Source organism: Xiphophorus couchianus, chromosome 18 (genome assembly GCF_001444195.1).
Source record: "Xiphophorus couchianus chromosome 18, X_couchianus-1.0, whole genome shotgun sequence".
Lineage (NCBI taxonomy): Eukaryota > Metazoa > Chordata > Actinopteri > Cyprinodontiformes > Poeciliidae > Xiphophorus > Xiphophorus couchianus.
The window spans coordinates 19,829,526-19,847,775 of NC_040245.1; the positions used below are offsets into that span (position 1 = coordinate 19,829,526).

Sequence of the window (18,250 nt, forward strand, 5' to 3'; positions counted from 1 at the left end):
TGTTTTGTTTTTTTTACTTTGATACAAATGACAAAAACCTTCAATGGAGCGAAAAAAAGTTTTAAATCTTGTGGCATTGTTATTTTGCCTATAATAAACAGTATTATAGGCAATAATAATAAACAATAAACCAATAAACATATTGGTTAAATAAACCAATATGTTGTATGAGTTTCCACTCCACATATTAGCCATCGCTGCTTCTGCAGAGATTTTCCCTACGGCTGAGGCAACAATCAGATGTTGAATCACAAATAAGTCATTCATTTCTTTCTTTAGTTGCAGTTCTGTTGGAAAAATCGGTCCTGATGGGTTTGAGATCTTGACCTCATCTTCCTCTTTTTCTTTTCTTCCTCAAACTGTTGTTAATTATTGGAAATCAGAAACTTTCCTTAAACTCCTGAGACACCAAAATCCTCTTGATAACCTTAAACGTCAATGAATTTAATTAATATTTTGTGCGTCAAATTTCCTAAGCTCTGACGTCTCGTTTTTGGTAGTAATGTGTAATTACTGCAATATTGTTTATCTTTAGACTTGCTTGTTTCTGCTCCATTAAATCATTAGTAAATCAATCTCAGAGTGAATAAAAATTTTATTACTAAAGGCGCTGATTACCAAATGAGCGATTGATTGGGAAAGGAACATAGTTAACATAGTTAGTGGACCGTAACCCGGTCAACACAGACAAAACAGCTTAAAATGTGTGTTTACAGTGAGGTTAGTGCATGCAGAGAGACGAGCATTTCAGCGGAAACACAGATGCATGAAGGATACGCTGTATGATTTCTGCTCCTCAAAACGTTCATGACAAACAGTTTTCTGAAGCTGTGCTAATCCTCAACAGAAACCCCACTGCCACAAGCAAACAACTCTGACATAACAGGTAAAATTAATGCAAATCCCCACTTAGTTCCTATGACAGACATAGTAAAAAATAGCTTTGATGAAATCAGGTGAAATGAGAACAAAGCTCCTTGTAGCCCATTTCCAACAAACTGACCATGGTGTGTAGATATCGTCTCTGCAGTCTCTGACTCATCGCTGCAACATGAAATTGTTTTGACTCACTGTGGCAACTGTGTTTCATCAGTGAACATTTAAAATAGGACTGTTTCTCTCCTGAGCCCAATGAGGTCAGCCGTGCAGCCCTGACCTTGGCGAAAGCGTCAGCAAGGTAATACAGCTGGTACGGTCGACTCAGCAGCGCAGATTGAGTGGCTGATGTCAAATCTGTTAAAGTGCAGCTGCGGTCAATCAGGGACTCTGCAGAGTGAGAGGGGCAATAAACCAGAGAAGAGGGAAGCAGCAATCTCTCTGCCTAATTCATTCACTTTATAGAGACTCTCACTGAGATTGCACTGCCCAGGGTAATCTGTCTGAAGGTAATGCAAATGTTAATCTACGCACTACACTAAGATTTAGAGAAAAGCAAAGATCATAATTCATTTCAAATGAACACCAGTCGGTGAACAAATGATTAAATCTTGCTTTTGCAGACCAATCCATCACCTCAACTAGTTATTAAACGTTTTGTAGAACAAAAGCTCAGACATCATTTTTCCTGGTGTCACGTTTTGTCAGCAACGAGTCCATAAAATGTAAAATGAGCCACTGTGATTCGGCTCAGCCACAAATGTTAACCACATTTAAGACGAGCTACGTTTTACTGCCCCCGATCAGCTGGTGGCCAAACTGCTCATCATTTACATTTCATACTAAATAGTGAATAATGACACATACTAAATAATGACACATTTCCATAATGCAGCCTCTGCATATTATTCCCTCAATCAGCTGACATTATTTTCCACACTGTCTTCTTGACTCTACAATATCCTCATCACATTCTCTAGCATTTCTGTTCCTGAAGCCAAAAATATTCCAAAATACTCCTGTGGGAGTTAAAGTGGTTCCCAACCTTTTTATTACCGCGGACTGGTCAAGACTTGGCAATTTTGCAAAGGGAGGAGGGGAGCGTCAGATAAGGCTTCTGGATGTTGGTGTTCCCGCTAAAGCCACCTGAAGATAAGAATCTTTCAGCTTGGACAACATTGCGTCCACAGGTCTGATACGTGTCCTAACAAGCTGCTTTTGCAACGGACTGTTGCATGTTTGTGTTGTGATATTTCCACTCTGATAATATCCAACCAGTTCAGTGCTGTACAAACATTCGTACGGGTATCAAAATGACTTTACAGATTTAACTTTGCCTGTCTATGTAGGCCTATTTGGAATATCCAATCAATTCCAGAGTAATCCCAAGTATTTGATTTGGCTCTTTTGTATCAGAGCGCTTGACAAAACTTCACCACAAATTCTTGTTTCTACTGACTATGATGTCATGTCTTCCACCAGCAGGAAGTGAAATAGAAAGCTACACAGATAAATATATATTTTTCAAATCACAGCATACATTTTGATCCAATTTAGGTTTGCAAAATTACAGTTTAGGGTGTCCATATGATGTTTCCTACCTTTTCTCAAAACAATCTTAGTGCTTTTCACCCTTTACATGGTTACTTACTGCTAAGAGAGACAGTATTTACTGCTGCAATTCCCTGGATGAGCCATTTAGCCTGATTTGTGTGCTGCTAGATATCTTAAAAGATCTGTCTGTATGTTTGGGAGAGTTAGCAAGAGAGCAGGTAAAACACTAGACATTAAATTTTATGGCCTTTAAAAGCAACGCTCTACATTTACGAAGCTGTGGGAAAAAAAAGTCCTCATACCGAAACTGCACTGGAATCTTTTACGAGTGAAATATCAACAAGTCATATGAAAATAGAAAATAAACATACTAACACTAGCCTAGATCTTTATCCAGCTTCTCCACGGGGAACATAAGCAAGACAGGAGCATAGTGAAGAAGTAGTTGCATGTGCTGAATATTTAGAAACAAATGATAAAGCGACGCACATTTAAGGCGTCTTGTCAGAAACAGTTTTCTTAATCAATCCAGCCCTGAATTTAGCAGCATATTAACGCCGTCAGGCAGAAACATCTGCAGCAACAAAGTTGAGCATGACATTGACTTGATTGACTGTAATGTTTCATTTTAATGACTGGTTGTAATATAAAACATCCAGATGAGGAGTAAAGTAGGAAAATGTCAACAGCATGACCGGTCTGTTAAATTAACTTAATTTCAACCGAAGTTAGCCCTGTACAGATACGGGGACATGTTTAGTTGAAAACATTTCTAGTGTTTAATAATATCTTAAAACATGCAACAGACCCGATTCCTAAACTATTTACAGTGTTTTTGTAAAAAGATTAGTTATCAAGTAAGTAACTATTAGAAAAGCGGAAATGACTAGCTGCAAAAAGAAGAAAACATCAAACTAAAAGAAAGACAAATACACATAAACTGTTGCTCCTTTAGAGAAGTAAAGAGTAATAAGGAAAACTACAAACTACAACAAAAAAATATCTAATGACTAACTTCTAATGTTATCATGTAAACTTGAAAATCTTCTTAAGCAATGAGAACACAGACAAAAAAACAGATTTTTCAATTAAGTTTCCTATTAAAAAAGCTAAACGATAAAAAAAACCAACCCTAATGACGGTTTAAAAATCAGCTCATAGTAGTTATTGATCAATTTGCTTTGTATTGTAAAATGATCTTTTTCTTAAGCACACAAACACCTGCATTTTATCTGCATTTCTGCTGTTTGTAAACAAAATCCACACCAGGCTCTCTGCCATACATAGAAAACACTTTATTAAATTAATGTATTAGTTTCCTTAAGCTTTAAAAATGTGTGTAATTTTCACTCATCAGTGAACAGACAAGTCTCCTCTGATGTTGGCATCTTGTCTTCTGAATAATGCAGCGTCACTTCTCAGCAGAAGGAGGCGACTGTTTATCTGCTGCTGTGACCACATGTGTTGTCCACCTGATCAGCCCTTCCTGCCCCGACAACAGCCGTTTCTGTCAATGGCGGTCTGGAAAACAATCTCACAGAGCCGCTAACACGATCAGGGTCAGTTACAGGTCTGGCCTGCATCCATCCATGTTGGCACACAATAACCGGGGCAACTAAAATGTGTGGACTCAGGTGTAACTTGAGTTTCATCAGCAAACAAAGAGCCAGCAGGGGACAGGGGGCGCTGAGCGATGAGGCTGCTCTTACCATGATGAGGCCGGTGGTGATCGGGTCGTTGCAGCCGTGGCACAGCTCCCCGAACTTGGCCCAGTAGTCCTTCTTGCAGTACAGCCGTCCATCTTTCTCGTAATACCAGTGGGAAAGTGAGGCGCTGCACTTGCAACACCTGAGAAATGGAAACGGACACGTTTAGCAAAATTATGTAGCAGAGATGCACCAGTTAGGCTTTTACTGGCCAGTAATGATTTCATGTTTTGTTTGAGATCTGATTAAAAGGAAGAAGTGCAGGATTATCCTTATTTACTGGTCAAAGCCTGTGCCCTTAACTTTTGCCTGATTTTTCTTAAAACTGAAAAAAATGATGCTTTTAGAAACAATTATGAGCTTTTTTAAATAAGGTGACTTTAGTTTTGAACTAAAGTCGATTCATTGGTGCATCCCTGTTTCAACATCCACAAAAAAACGTGGAATGTAAACAAACCACAGGAATATTGCATATTGTAATTTAATCCATATCTCATTCACAATAATTAATAAGTAACAGTCTTGCTAATCATTTTCAACAATGTCAGATTTAAAGTTATCTTTTAATTTGACTAACATGTTCTTTGTGAAAGGAAGGAAGAATAATGAATCATTTAGACCAGTGTTTCCCAACTCTGGTCCTCAAGGCTCACTGTCCTACATGTTTTAGAGGTTTCCCTGCTTTAATGTGCCTGATTCAACTGATTGCAGTTCAACAAACACCTGTAAATCAGTCATAAACTGAAATCAGCTGGACTGAAGCAAGGAAATACCTAAAACATGCAGTGTGCCTTGAGGACCAGGGTTGGGAAACACTGATTTAGAGAGACCATTGCAAACTCTTGTCTTGAATCTGCTAAACAATTTGTGGAGGAAGCTATAAATTAGGGTGATGGCAAGGAGGCCTTCCACCTTAAGACTTCGAGCTCATTGCAAAAGATGAATTGTTAGAATGACAGTGGAATATATACAGAAAACTTGTCAGGGATGCTAATAATTGAAGAAGAAAATACATCTTTTGTACATTATTTTAATCTCCTTTGGCAGATAATCGTCTCATTTCTGATTGAAAGACTTCTTGGTTGAATGAAAATTGCTTTAATCTAAATCTGGCAAAGGTATGAATAATTTTGAGCTCAATTGCATGATACCGAAGACCCGGTGTCTCTGACACACCCCGAAAGCTGTGGGGCCAAAATTAATTGAATTGTACATCTTTTAAAGCAAAGCACCAGGTTTTTGTAGCATGAAAATACGTTTTTCAGTAACTTTTGATTTCATTTGAATAACTGGAGCCACACTGAAGCATTTTACTAGCGAGTCATGTCCAACCAGAGTGAATTTACTGAAGACTGCAGCTGTCTGTCAAGTCAGATGTAAGTTTAGAAACAAAATAATGTCCTGAAGAAACTCCTGTTAGATCAAAATCTGTGTTGTCATGGAAACTGATATTGTAGCATGCCATTGGTTAATGAGTTAAAATGGAGAAATAATCATAAATCACACAAATCCAAAGAAATACTGATGAAACATGCTTTATCATAATTTCTTTAAGTAAAAACGTGCAGTTGATTTTAGTACCAAGCATCAGATTTGGATTGGTGTCAGCAAACGCCATTTTAACTGACTCAGATCAGTAAAAGCAATTAAAAAAAAGAAAAAAAAACCCTGACTGGTACTTTCTCAACATTGGCACAGGAAAGAAAATGGTGCATTAGTATTCTTCCTCCATCAGCGGTTCAGACAGCAAACCCTGTAATAAGTCATTATTGTTTTGATTGAACATAATATTGTGCTGAACTCGGGCGGCTGCACTTGCACCCTCCTAACAATCTCCTCCAGAGCCACAAATTACAGTTTTCATGGCGACTGCGAGCTCCTCGGCGAACCCAACAGTTACATGTGATCACACACCAAAAGACACCGCAGCACCTGCCCATCTGGGAAAACAGAGTGACGTCAAACCACAAAATAAATCTGCAGCTGAGCTCGCCGCTTCGATCAACCGGTCGCTTGACGCTATTGACCGCCGTTTATGTGCAGATTGTGAGAAGGAGAGATTTGTTCAGAAAGAAACAGCAACCTGTTGACGGCTCCAGGAAAAATCAATACGCTTTGAGCAAACACCTGGCAAACATCTGCGAATGATTCTCCTGGGATATGTCAATGCTGCTAAAAATAAAAATGTGCCATGTGGACCAAAATCAGGCCAAATAATTTACAACACTCTTGAGACTGAGGACTGAATCTGAACCTACGACACCTGTGTAATCCAAACAGAAACTGGTCGGGGAGCCTGACAGATATCGGACTTAGCATGGCTGCTTACACTCAGAGAGAGGCTGATAAACACACAGCTGGAGAAAAAACACCCTCCGAATTCAAGATCATGCTGCAGATACCATGACCCAGTTCAACGGAGGTTTGAAAATCTAAATAAATACAGATGAATGAAAGTTCACCTTTCCTGATTATCTCATATGATGCAGGAGCTTCTGGTAAACCACGATTTGAAGTCAAGCGGGTCTAACCAGAAAAAAATGTGTATATGCCCATATGTCCAAACAAATCTGATTTATAATGTGTGCTAATCCCCTCAACGTACACAGTCATGCATTTGTGAGCACAGGAAAGGCTGATGTGTCTGAAAGCTTGTGAGTGCTTGTTTGGTAATCTGACTAAATCTCTGCGTCTAACGTCCATGACTGAGTGAGTGTCTCCACTCCCGTTCCAGAGAAGTTTCCCTCCCGTCAGCCCGCCGTCTGGACTTGTCTTCACTCAGCGCTGCTTCAAGCAGTCCGCAAACTGGACTGGCTTTGAACACGGCTTCAAACGCTGCATAAAGCGCTTTGTCCAGCTGTTCGGTGCCAAACCAAGGTTTTCCACCTTGGTTGGGCTCTAGGGCGGACATTCATCCAGAGGCCCGTTGTGTTTTTGAGTTAAAACATTTTTCAAGTTGACAGGAAATTTGAAAATATCACTTGATAATCATGTGTTACTGAAAGATTTGAAGATTAACTCCCCAACACCAACTATAAAGTCTTAAAAGATGCAAACATTTTAAAAAGACTTAAGAAAATAAGCAATGCTTAGCCTGGTGGGGGCACAAGTAAAGCCTGGTGGCCCGCCAGGCTTATAATACACTGGGGGAAACTCTGCAAACTGTTTACACTGACTGTTATAATGAACATGCATGAGTGGCATTGCTTAGCGTATGTCTTAAAGATGACACCATATGGTCTTACAGATGTGTCTGTCAAACAATCAGAAGGTTCATGGAAAGCTGCAGTGTTTTCAGGTTTTAAACTGGACTTTTCCAGGAAACCAGTTTCATGCAGCCATCCTCTGCCACTATGCATATAAATAATGCAGACCGTCCAGGATCCCTGTGAACAAAGCGCAGATCCTGGAAAGCTTTCTGGAAAATACAGAGAGTTAAATTTAATCATCAGAGTCAGAAACAAAAAAAAAAAAAAATAAAGAAAAACATCAGTTATACGTTTCAATTGTTAAACTTTGCTGCAGTGGCAATAAAATAACGACCATGCCCTGGAGAAAAAGGTTGAGTCCATTTGTAAATGTTTTATTGGACTATTTATTAGTCCAACTGCCTGATCAATATCAAAATTAGTTGTGCAAACCTCTGTAGTACAATCTTCCTCCTGTGATTTAAATTTAATACAGCTCTCTGCGGTTGTGTAGTGTCTTGCAAAAGTACTTATATTCCTCTTGTTTTTTCCATTTTGATGTTTTAGCCAACAGATAGTACTAACTTGTGAAGCGTAAGGTAAATAAAGCTTCGTTTAAAAGACTTTTTTCTTTCATAAAACGTGAAACGGGCTAGAAGTCCAAGTCAAATCTCAAGTCTGTAACCACTGATATAAACTTTAGTCATCAAATCCACAACATCTAGTTTGCATCAGGCTACAGCTAAAATAAACAGATTTATTTTAACGGCCCATAACCCATGAATCACACCGGCTGATAATCAAGTAAAACATAAAGTCTCGTCATTATGAGATGAAAACCAGCAATAAAACTTGAGTCTCAGATCAGGAGTCCCAGTTAAATCTCAAGTTCCAGATCACAAGTCTTAGTCGAGTCAAGTTTTTAATTTTATGACTGAAGTGCAACTCGAGTCGGACTCTCAGTCTTGAGACACCGTCTCCGCCGCACATCACCCTGCATGCATCATCACCATGGTAACACACAGTGGTAGAAGCATCATCCTGTGGGTTTGCCTTTCTTCAGCAGGAACAGGGAAGCTGGTTATTGATTTTGGGACAGTGGAGGTAGAGTTGAAGCTGAGACTACAGCAGGAACCCAAATCATCAAATCCGCACTGATTTTGGCTAAAAGGTTTTTAATTTTGCAGCACCATCTGCATGGAATCGTCTTCAGAACGAACTCCAGTCGAAGAATTTGGTCTCGTTTTATTTGTTTAAGGTCATTGCTTTTAAATTGATTTAGGGCCGAGGTCAAACTCAAGACCCTGGGGCCAAATCCAGCTCACCGTGGCTATTTATGTGGCCCTCTAGATTACAGAAAGCCACATAAACCAAACCTTCAAAGAAGAGCAGCATGCTTAAATGTTATTGTTCACTGTTTAGTTTTTGTCTGTATAAAACTAAGCAACATCAGTTTCAGAAGTTGCTAAATATTATTTAGTTTTAATAGCTTTTCATCGAGTGCAGAGACAACTACTTATTAATATTTAAAGTTTGTTAATTGTGTTTTTCAATACATTCATGATCTTGATTAGGCCCAAAATGAAAATGAGTTACATATGCGCACCACACTTTTCAGATTTTAATTCATGACAAAAATGTGAGAATCAGAAAGCCTTTTAAAATTTGCTTCACAAATATAAACTACTTTGTGCTGATCTATAAAGCAGCTGAAACACATTTAAACAGCGACGGCTCGGTGGGTTTTTTACATTTTGCCAAGCTGCAACACCAGCAAAATAAAAGCACACATTGATATTTTTGGTTGTAATGTTAAAAATCAGAAAAAATTAAAAGTATAAGAATAATTTGTGAGGCCACTGTAGCTGCTTTTGATCATTTCTTTAGCCGTTCTTTTTTTTTTCTTTGCTGACATAAAGCTCTGCTTTAGCGTATTACCCTAAAACCAGCAGCTCAAAATAACTCCACTAAAGGTCTTGGATACTCTGAGCTGCACAGAGGCACACAGTGACCTTGAATCACACATACACACACACACACTCACACACACACACCCACATGCTATTCATTTATTAGACAGATCCAGACAGTATCTCCCCAGTGTGGATGCAGAGCTGCAGCGTGTCGGAGCAACCCGGGGGGCAGGGGAGCCTGGAAGTGGGTCAAACCCTCCAGAAGACATCTGCAGCTACTCAGCTGTCTTTACCCTCAGCCGCTCGATAACTGCAAAGTGCTGCGGAGGCAGAAGTCATACCTGGGTGTGAAGCTGGCACTCACTAAGCCTGGGGGGGATTTTAATGCTCTAAGGTTGAGGTGCCTCATGGAGATTTTTCTCAGATCAAAGCTAACCAGCAGCAGAGTTTCAAAGACATGACTGAATACAGAGGGGCTGGATTCTTGCCTTCGGGATAAGAATCTTCTCTAAAAGGAGAAGCAGAAAACCTGCAAAGCAGAGTTACAACTTAAAGCTTTAACGCCTTTTTAAAAATAGTGGTTGGAGTGTTAATCGTGCGTTTTTGGCCGCTCGGTGTATTTTTGGTTGAATACGGTCGCCTGTGTGCTGGCACTGACACATGATAAGAGGATTAGCAGAGTGAAAAAGCTTCTTCATGCTCTGATATGCTGAAATACATTTAAACAGCGACAGCTCGGTGGGTTTTTTTTACATTTTGCCAAGCTGCAACATCTTCCTGCAGCAAAAACAAAAGTTCTGTGAAGAGAAAGTAGAGATTTTGTGAAATGGAGTCCAAGTAAAAGTTTTAAAAAAATATATGGATAATGATATGAAAACTTCAAAGACAAAGAAATAAAACACACAGACTGCTCAGACACAAAAGCAAACTCAACAAGCTTTTCTGGATCCTAGAGGGGACGAAGCAGCCAATAGCAGAAGGAGCTGAGATTAGGGTAGGAGAGTTAGTAACTCTGAAACCGTCCCCCTCCTGTTAAAATCCCTGATGGAATCAGCTCAACGTGTCGAAGATGGTAATAAATTCCTCTTCCAGGCTGAGAGGAGGCGGCCTTGTTGACAGAAGCCCCCTCCCCGACCTCCAACTGGACCCACAACAGTCTGGTTAATGTTCGGCACTGTCACGTTTATTTACACTCTGACTGTAGTCTGTCAGGTCTGGTTTCCAGACCTGAGATAACTCTGAGTGGGTGATGAGAGGAGCAACATGGTGGGGAAGAAAAGACGGGGGAAACAGAGCGTTTTAGTGCGGTGTGTGTGAGCCAAAAGCTGTCCACAATTCACCACATCTATTTAATCTGTCCTGGAAATTACACATCAATATCCACAGTTTTCTTTTGTCGTTAAACAGTAAAGGGGGCGTATGTTAATACTAAGGACTAAAATATTAAAAATAATGACCGTATTGCAGTTTTTACCATATTTGAAAACGGCATAAAAAGCATTGTTGATTTTTTGTTTAGTTTAAACTGCGAGAGACAACGAGAGAGCGCTTTCAGCAGATAACAGGAAGGCACATGGGAATACAGCAAAGTAGCTCAATTTTATACCTGTAAGCTTTATTTCCTTTCCTTCATAGAAATCACTGGATTTGGAAATGCTGAAAAACATTTTTTTTTCCTCATTAAGGTAAGAAACTATCTTCTCCAAGGAAACTCAGAGACTGAAGTTGAATGCTAACCAAACTAGCTCCCAAAATGTCAACTCTAATAATTTTTAATGACTGCTGAAGGATAGAAAATATTTCTAATGTTCTTTTTGATTTATTTTGTAGTTCTTAATGAGAAATCAATCTTGGCTAAACATATCAAGCATTTCTAGGCTGACAATACAATACGACTGTATTTCAAAGTGAAAACCTTTATGGATCAGAAATGAATACCACCCTGTTATAACTGGAGCAGATACTGGTTCCACTATCAAATGAATCCCGTTTTAACTCCAATCAAAAAAATATCTATAGGAAAAACTGAAATCTGTATATTCAAATATATATTTAACAAGGTTTTGCAAATCAATTTTCATATTCAGCTCATGAAAAGTTTTATTTCAGAGTTAAAAACTCATTGAAAAAAATTAAAATGATCATCTGGATGCATGAAAAGTAATGGCTCTCCCTGATGTACTGCTTTATGCGATTACATAAAATGTTCAGTGTGTTAATTAAACACAGTCATACAGTAAAATGCATATAATAGTGAGAGCGTTTCCATTTGCGTCTCTTTTAACAAGGACGTTTTATCGATTTATCCTGTGAAAGGGTCAATACCAGACATGATTACTCTGTTCCAGCTGATATAAATAAACTGTGTGAACAACTGAGTGGAGGTAAATCATCTGTCCCACATAAAAGCAACCCGGCCCAGTTTGCCTTTTTTATCCCAAAGGCAAACTTGTGAATTTTTTCCTTCACATTAAAAAAGCATTTGAGGATCCTCTGAGAAGACTACTACTGCCTGCAATTCATAAACCATGATTTCAGGGTTTATATTTGAGGCTTATGAAAAACAAATCACACTACTGGCAAAGTTAGTTTGCTTAGAGCCCCTGTTTCTGTTTTCACAGCTATTTCTACCTGATTTCTTTCTTTAACAACAAATGTTAAAGAAATTCACCACGGTTATTGCAACAAAATAACAACAAAATTCAATGTCAGCCATGGTTCTAGCATTTAACATTGAGATAAAGATGCATCCAATCAAACTCCCCTTATCTTTTCTTTTATAGCACATTGTATCTGTTCAGAGGATGCCAGGAAATGCTGGTATTTTTAGCATGAGGGTCATCAGGTCCATTTTCAGTCCCGATGCAAAGATTCAAACTTTGACTGATTTAAATCTGGATGTTTGAGCTAAAAGTTCAACCCTAACAAAATATGAATACGGTTATTTTATAAAATGTAAATTTTATAAAACGGTGTAATAAAACGTAAATACAGCTGACGCCAAAGCCATCCATATTGTCGGCAGATTCAGATTGATAATGTGTTAACTGAACCAGGGCATTTTCATTGGATAGGAAATAAGAGGAATGTCTCAAAAAATAAAATAATTTAAGAACATTTTTAAAACAAACACTTTTATTTACATTTTATAAAAATCAAATCATCTTCAAACTTAGAAGACCTTCATGTTTTCACCCAATTCTTTAGCTCTCTCCACGTGTTCTGAATCAGGACTCAGTCAAAATTACCGTTTTGGTGAAATAAAGTGATTATTTCAAACATAAGGTATGAATAAAACTGTTCAGGTGCCTTTATAATCTGTTAACTACAAATGCACCTGAACATATGGACGATACTTGAAGCTGTAAAGTTGTCATGTTGCTGACAGCGTACCCGTCCTCTGATGGTTTATCCGGCAGAAAAACACACCAAGTCAGAGCTCAAATCATCCCAGACTGGTCACCAGTTTGATCTCCACAGTCACCAGATCTCTATATAACAGAGAACCTTTGGCATGTGGTGGAATGACAGGTGTGGATTGTGAATCTTCCACCTAAAACGGTTTGATGGACCAAAAGTTTAAAAAAAATTCTTGTTGAATTCAAGTGAAAAATTATTTCAGCACCTTTGAAGGGAAAACCTGATATAATCTGAAGTGTACGTCATAAAGTGGCAGAGATATGGGTGTTTTGGTATTTTGTCTGGATCTGATTGGTAGCTATAAAACCGAGATCAGAACATTTCATTCAAAAGCTTAAAGCAACACAAAGCATGAAGATAGCCAACTGTGTCTGACGTAACCGTGACTGTGAAACTAAACGCCTCGCAACAAGAAAAACAGTTTGGTCCGACTCCCACACACACCAACCACACTCGCTGACCATCATCCTCTTCTGGTCAGCATTTATAATGTGTGACTGTGTGTAGATTTAAAGCCACAGGCCACTGAATGGCGCAGAAGGTGAGGCGGCTACAGGAAGCAGAAGGGCTCAAAAGGAAACGGTGCGAAGCGCAGAGCCGAAAGATTTACGAGGAGCCAAACCTGTCCGCCTAAGACACACACCCACAGACGTACACACACGCTGCTCTTCATGAAATATTAAATGTGCCTTCGTCTCCTTCGCGTTCAGGACGTCCATCTTCCATATCTCTGCCAAGGCAGCAGAAATGCTCCGAGTGGATACGATCAATAAGCCGATACTCCGATCTGCTCCATTAAAAACAGGAAAGATCAGACACACACACACACACACACACACAAGGGGTGAAAGTCAACCACAGGAAATGTCAGCCTGCCGGGGGGGTTGATCCCAGTCAGATGAGACATGAACAGACGGGGATTTCTGGTCTAGAGCCAAACTCTGTCCACTGATGAAATGAAGGAAAAACCTCCAAACTGTCTCAGGTAAACCTTTTCACCTGTGATCCAGGTGCTTAATCACCATCATCATCAGCCAAACCAATTAGCCTCTGATGACAGCTATACCAGAGTTAAACGGGTTTGATTTAGTAAGCTTTCACTAATTACCGTTCCCTGCAGACACATTCAATTCCCACACTCCCCCCCCACTTCATCAACCCCTCATCTTCCCCTCCGCCTCCTTCGCCATGGTAACCCTGGATGCCACGGTGATGATGTCAGCCTCAAACACATAAAAACACTCGACATTACCTCATCTTCTTCTGATAAGCCTCACTCTCTGTCTAATGGGCGGCTTCAGTCTCATTCAGGAAGTACCACAGCCAATCAGACTTCATTCTGATGTCCTAACCTTAAACTCAGCAGCATTTACTCTGACGTCTGTCTAACATCTTTCAGTCTTGAACGCAGCGGCGACGGGCCGTGCATTTAAAAACGGCCCGCCTCATTCGACAGGCCGTCTCTTTATCCGAGTGCCTGTTCTTTATTCAAGCAGCAAACAGGAGTCCTAGCAGCCGGCCAGTGAAAGAAGAGCACGCCGGCACTTTTCTTTGTGTCTGCTAAGCTTCCCCGACCGCCAGCACGGTCAGTCTGGGACTCGCTCTCTCCTTCCAGAGCGGATGAATAATAAAAGGTCTTTGGGAGCCACAATGAGTGTTGTTTCAGCTCCAGGCGGGGATTCAGGCAGAAAGACGACAAAAACAAATCTGTTTACTGACTTACATTGTTTTGGTTTTTAATGCACTCTTTAATGTTTTCAACTAAAGTTTAACTTCACAACTGAGCAGGTGCGAGACTCTCAACATGTTGTATTTTTAGTTGCTGCATAAAACTAAACTTTAAGACAATCATGTCTCAGATGTAACTCTTGGTTATTGCAAGACGTTCAGATAGATTTAACCGGATTTAACCTGACAGTAACACCTTGGTGGTAGAGCCAAACTTAGCCGACCAATCAGACACTAGGATAACACCGCGTGCTTTTAAAACGTTCATGAAGTGAAACTCAGCATGAATGATTAAGGTCAAAAGTGACAAAGGTACAAAAAATAAAATAAATAAATAAATTAGCTCTTTAATCTTTTATTTTGAAGTCACATTGAGGATTTAGGAGTCTAGACTCTATCAGGTCACAGTGCAACAAAAATGTAATTTTCATAGTGTGATTAAAGTGTAGAGCTGAGAGCCGAAGGTTAGAGTTAATCAATTAATCAAAATATTCCACCAAAGAGGAAGGGTGTCTCCTCCTCTCAGAGAACGGCATCGACTTGAATGAACTCAAGGTGATGGAGGAGGATCAGAGTTTAATCCATCCATAATGTCTGAAATCGAGAAATAAAAGTGACAAAATTTACAGAAACAATTAAATGGAACCTCAGCAAAATATGGCATTCAATTGTTTTAGAAAATCCCAAATTTAAATTAGTTTTGTCCTGAAGTATTGTAATCTCACTCTGGACTTATTACTGAATTTCTCTAACGGTGACTGTCCTGTCCAGAGGAATCTCAGCTCCTCCTCCGGCGCCGATGAGAAAGAGGCCTCTGTGTCACATCCTATTTACTCCCCATAAAGAAGAAAACCCTAAGTTTCAAATGAATAGTTCCTAGAGGGTAAAATAAATCTTCCAGATGATTTTAGGAGAATGATTGCCACAAGTGACTTTCTGAAAACAATTATTTCTGAACATTTTTTTCCACCGATTAAATCTACTCCAACTAAAAGGTGGATTTTTCTATTTTTATGTGTGACTTTAAGCTGCATTAAAAAAGATTTATGTCTGGAGGTTTCATGCATCAACAGCAGGGATTAAATAAAAGTGGAGGAAACTTTGCAATTCAGAAAAGTAAAATTAAAGGAAATAATGTACAGTGAGATAATGTGAGAAAAAACAGGAAATATTCAGCAGATTGCTCTTTTTCAGTGAAAATGTTCCCTTTAGGCAGAAAATGCATTTATTAAAAAATATTTATTTGTGTTCTTAGAGCAAAATGAGCAGAAAATGTGAAAGGAAATAAATGAAAATGAAGCTTATTTTAAAATTTAAGCTTATTTTACTAAGATCATTTCAAACATCGATGTTTAACTTTCACAGCCGGTTCTGCAGCCGAGGTTGTATTTTTGTGTTGTGGCTTTAGCTTTGATTCTCATTTCCAGGTTCTGTTCTCCAAAACTTTCTGAAAATAAAATGTCACACAAAAGTTTTGTTGTCTTGTTTTTTGGCAAACATCTCATGAATTGGACAGGATAAAAAAAACAAAAAAACAACAAGTTTCCTTCATGACAATCTGAGTTATCATGATGACGCAAAATGATCCGAAACTGTCTGGTAAAGGCGAATCGGCTCGCACACAATGACAGAGATGAAACGACCAGACCGCACATGAGATGCGAGTCACATGTTTTAGCAACGGGCTTTTATTCAATGTTGCACTGAAAAAAATAAAATAAAATAGGGAAGCCAAAACTAATTTGGGGTTTTTGCATCCCGAGTTAAAGAAGTGTGACGGAGGCGGGGGATCGATGTGTGTTCTGGGTTTTGAGGAAGTAAGACGAAGCACAGAGAGAAATGAGCAAATCTCAGCCACTACACGCTTCTGGAAAAGTCTAAAATAATGATGAAAAAAAACAAACCCCAAAACGATTCCGTTCAATTAAATTTTGTCAGTTTCAAATTATAACAGAAAGTGAAAAGCACGTATTTTCAGCTTTTCTATAAAAGTTAATCAAACTTCTTCAGGTGCAAACTCTTGGTTAGAGAAAGAAATAGAGAACTTTTCCATGTTTAGTTTGGTTAATATGAAATATATGTTAAATTTAAGGAAAAGCCAGAAACTAACCCAATTAATGTTTGTCAACGCTCATCTTACCTGTGTCTGTAAGCTGACACCTCAATCTGGCATTTTGACACCTTTAAGGCTAAAATAAGAGCAAAATTTCTCTTATTTTAGAGCAAAAGCTTAAAATTTATGAAGCTTTTGCAGCATCTACAAGCTTCTGCTGGATCAAAATAACCAACTGTGTACAAACAGGATATTTTACGGCAGATTTGTTTATTTAACAGCTAAAGTTAAAGTCTCAAAGTTTGGTAGAAACTTTGAGACTGAAAACGTGAACCAGATCAGCCCAAGTTGAGTTTAAGTTCAACCTTCGGGTTAAAAGTCAACAAACACACAGAGACTTGGTGCTTACAGGATCGGCTGCCTCCCTCTGCGCCGGCTCTCTGCTGACGCGCCGCTCCGGGGAGCGAAGCTCTTGTTTTGACAGTTCGAAGACAGACTCATGTCAGCGGCTCTGATGTTCAGCTATGGCAGCCTGGCTGTCAGAAGCCTCAGTGTCCCCGTCTCTCTCCTTGCGCCCCGTCCCTCCCTTCCTCTACTTCCTCTCTCAGTGCAGTTAAATCGAAAGAGAACGGGGGAGAGGGAAGGTTACGTTTTTTTTTGTTTGTTTTTTTTTTAAATCTGCCGTTTCCCATCCTCTGACCCTGTGACGGTTCAGGATTCACCCGCTGAAGTTCACCTCGTCTCCTTCCTAATCGCGTTGAGGGCTCGGCCCATTTCCTGGACGTGTCAATTTGTTCTGGCAGCACAAATCAAATTTGCCAGCTCTCCATCATCTGTTAAAGCCTCACACCTCTCCCTGGATAATCAGACATGGCAGCCTCCTTGCAGGGGAGCGAGGCTTTCTGAAAGATGAGGGGAAGTGAGGCAGCAGATGGTGAAGTGTCACCTTAATGAAATCTCAGCAGCCACAAATAGGAAATATGACTTCAACTGGTGTTGAGCTGAGACGCAAAAGCGTTGATGGTGCTTTTATTTCTTTATGTTTTTTCACTTTCCAATCAAATGTTTCAATGTCTTACCATGCATAATTGTAAGCAATCGAAGGAGCCTGATCCATTTGTCTTTGTGCAATGGCTAAAGCTCAGTCAGACTGGAAGGAGGGAATCTGTGAACATCGGTTTTCAAGCCACAGATTCCAAATTGGTTTCAGGTCTAGACTTTGACTAGTCCAATATAGGAGAAGAATAAGCTTTGATCGAAGCTATTCCTCTGTAGTTCTGAAAGAACAGCTGGTTAATTACACACAGCTGAACTTTGTTTCCTAAATATGTGATTCTGAATGCAATTAGCAATTTTTTAAGACTTCAAAAATCAAATGTAAGATTTGAGACGTATGCTTTTTTGTGTGTTCTATTGGATTCAAAACTTAAAACGTGCATTAAAAACTTGCAAAAATTTTTTTTTTGATGTTTTTGGATATCAATGCAAGCCAGGGCATATATATTATAGTCTTTTTAAGAAAATAGTAAATTGCTATCAGCCCGTAAAGGCCTAATTGGTGCATCTCTACTTGAAGACGTTTGAGGTTTTTAAGGAAGGTATGTGAACAGCAGTTTCCCTGCCCAGCATCACAGACAGGATTTGAGATTTTAAAATATGAAGCAAAGATATTAAATATCAGTATCAGTACATATTTATTTATATTTAAGTTTCTGAATTTTCTGTTTAGAAACCAAGTTGCTGAACACAAACTTGCCTTTGTTTTTGTTGCTGCTGTCATTATTTAACATATTACAGGTTTTGTAATATGTT

The 18,250-nt window shown here is 39.2% G+C and overlaps 1 protein-coding gene across 2 annotated transcripts in view; it reads right to left on the reverse strand.

Moving 5' to 3' along the window:
- limk1a (LIM domain kinase 1a) overlaps positions 1-18,250 on the reverse strand; it is a 50,694-nt gene that overhangs the window by 21,852 nt on the left and 10,592 nt on the right. The window contains exons 1-2 of one of the 2 annotated variants that reach the window (XM_027999257.1): positions 16,848-17,299; positions 4,140-4,278 (exon numbers count right to left, since the gene is read on the reverse strand). In XM_027999257.1, the coding sequence (XP_027855058.1) occupies positions 4,140-4,278; positions 16,848-16,939 (231 nt within the window). In that variant the 5' untranslated portion in view covers positions 16,940-17,299. Of the gene's footprint in view, positions 1-4,139; positions 4,279-16,847; positions 17,300-18,250 lie in introns of those variants that run through there. The other variant, XM_027999256.1, reaches the window with a different exon arrangement.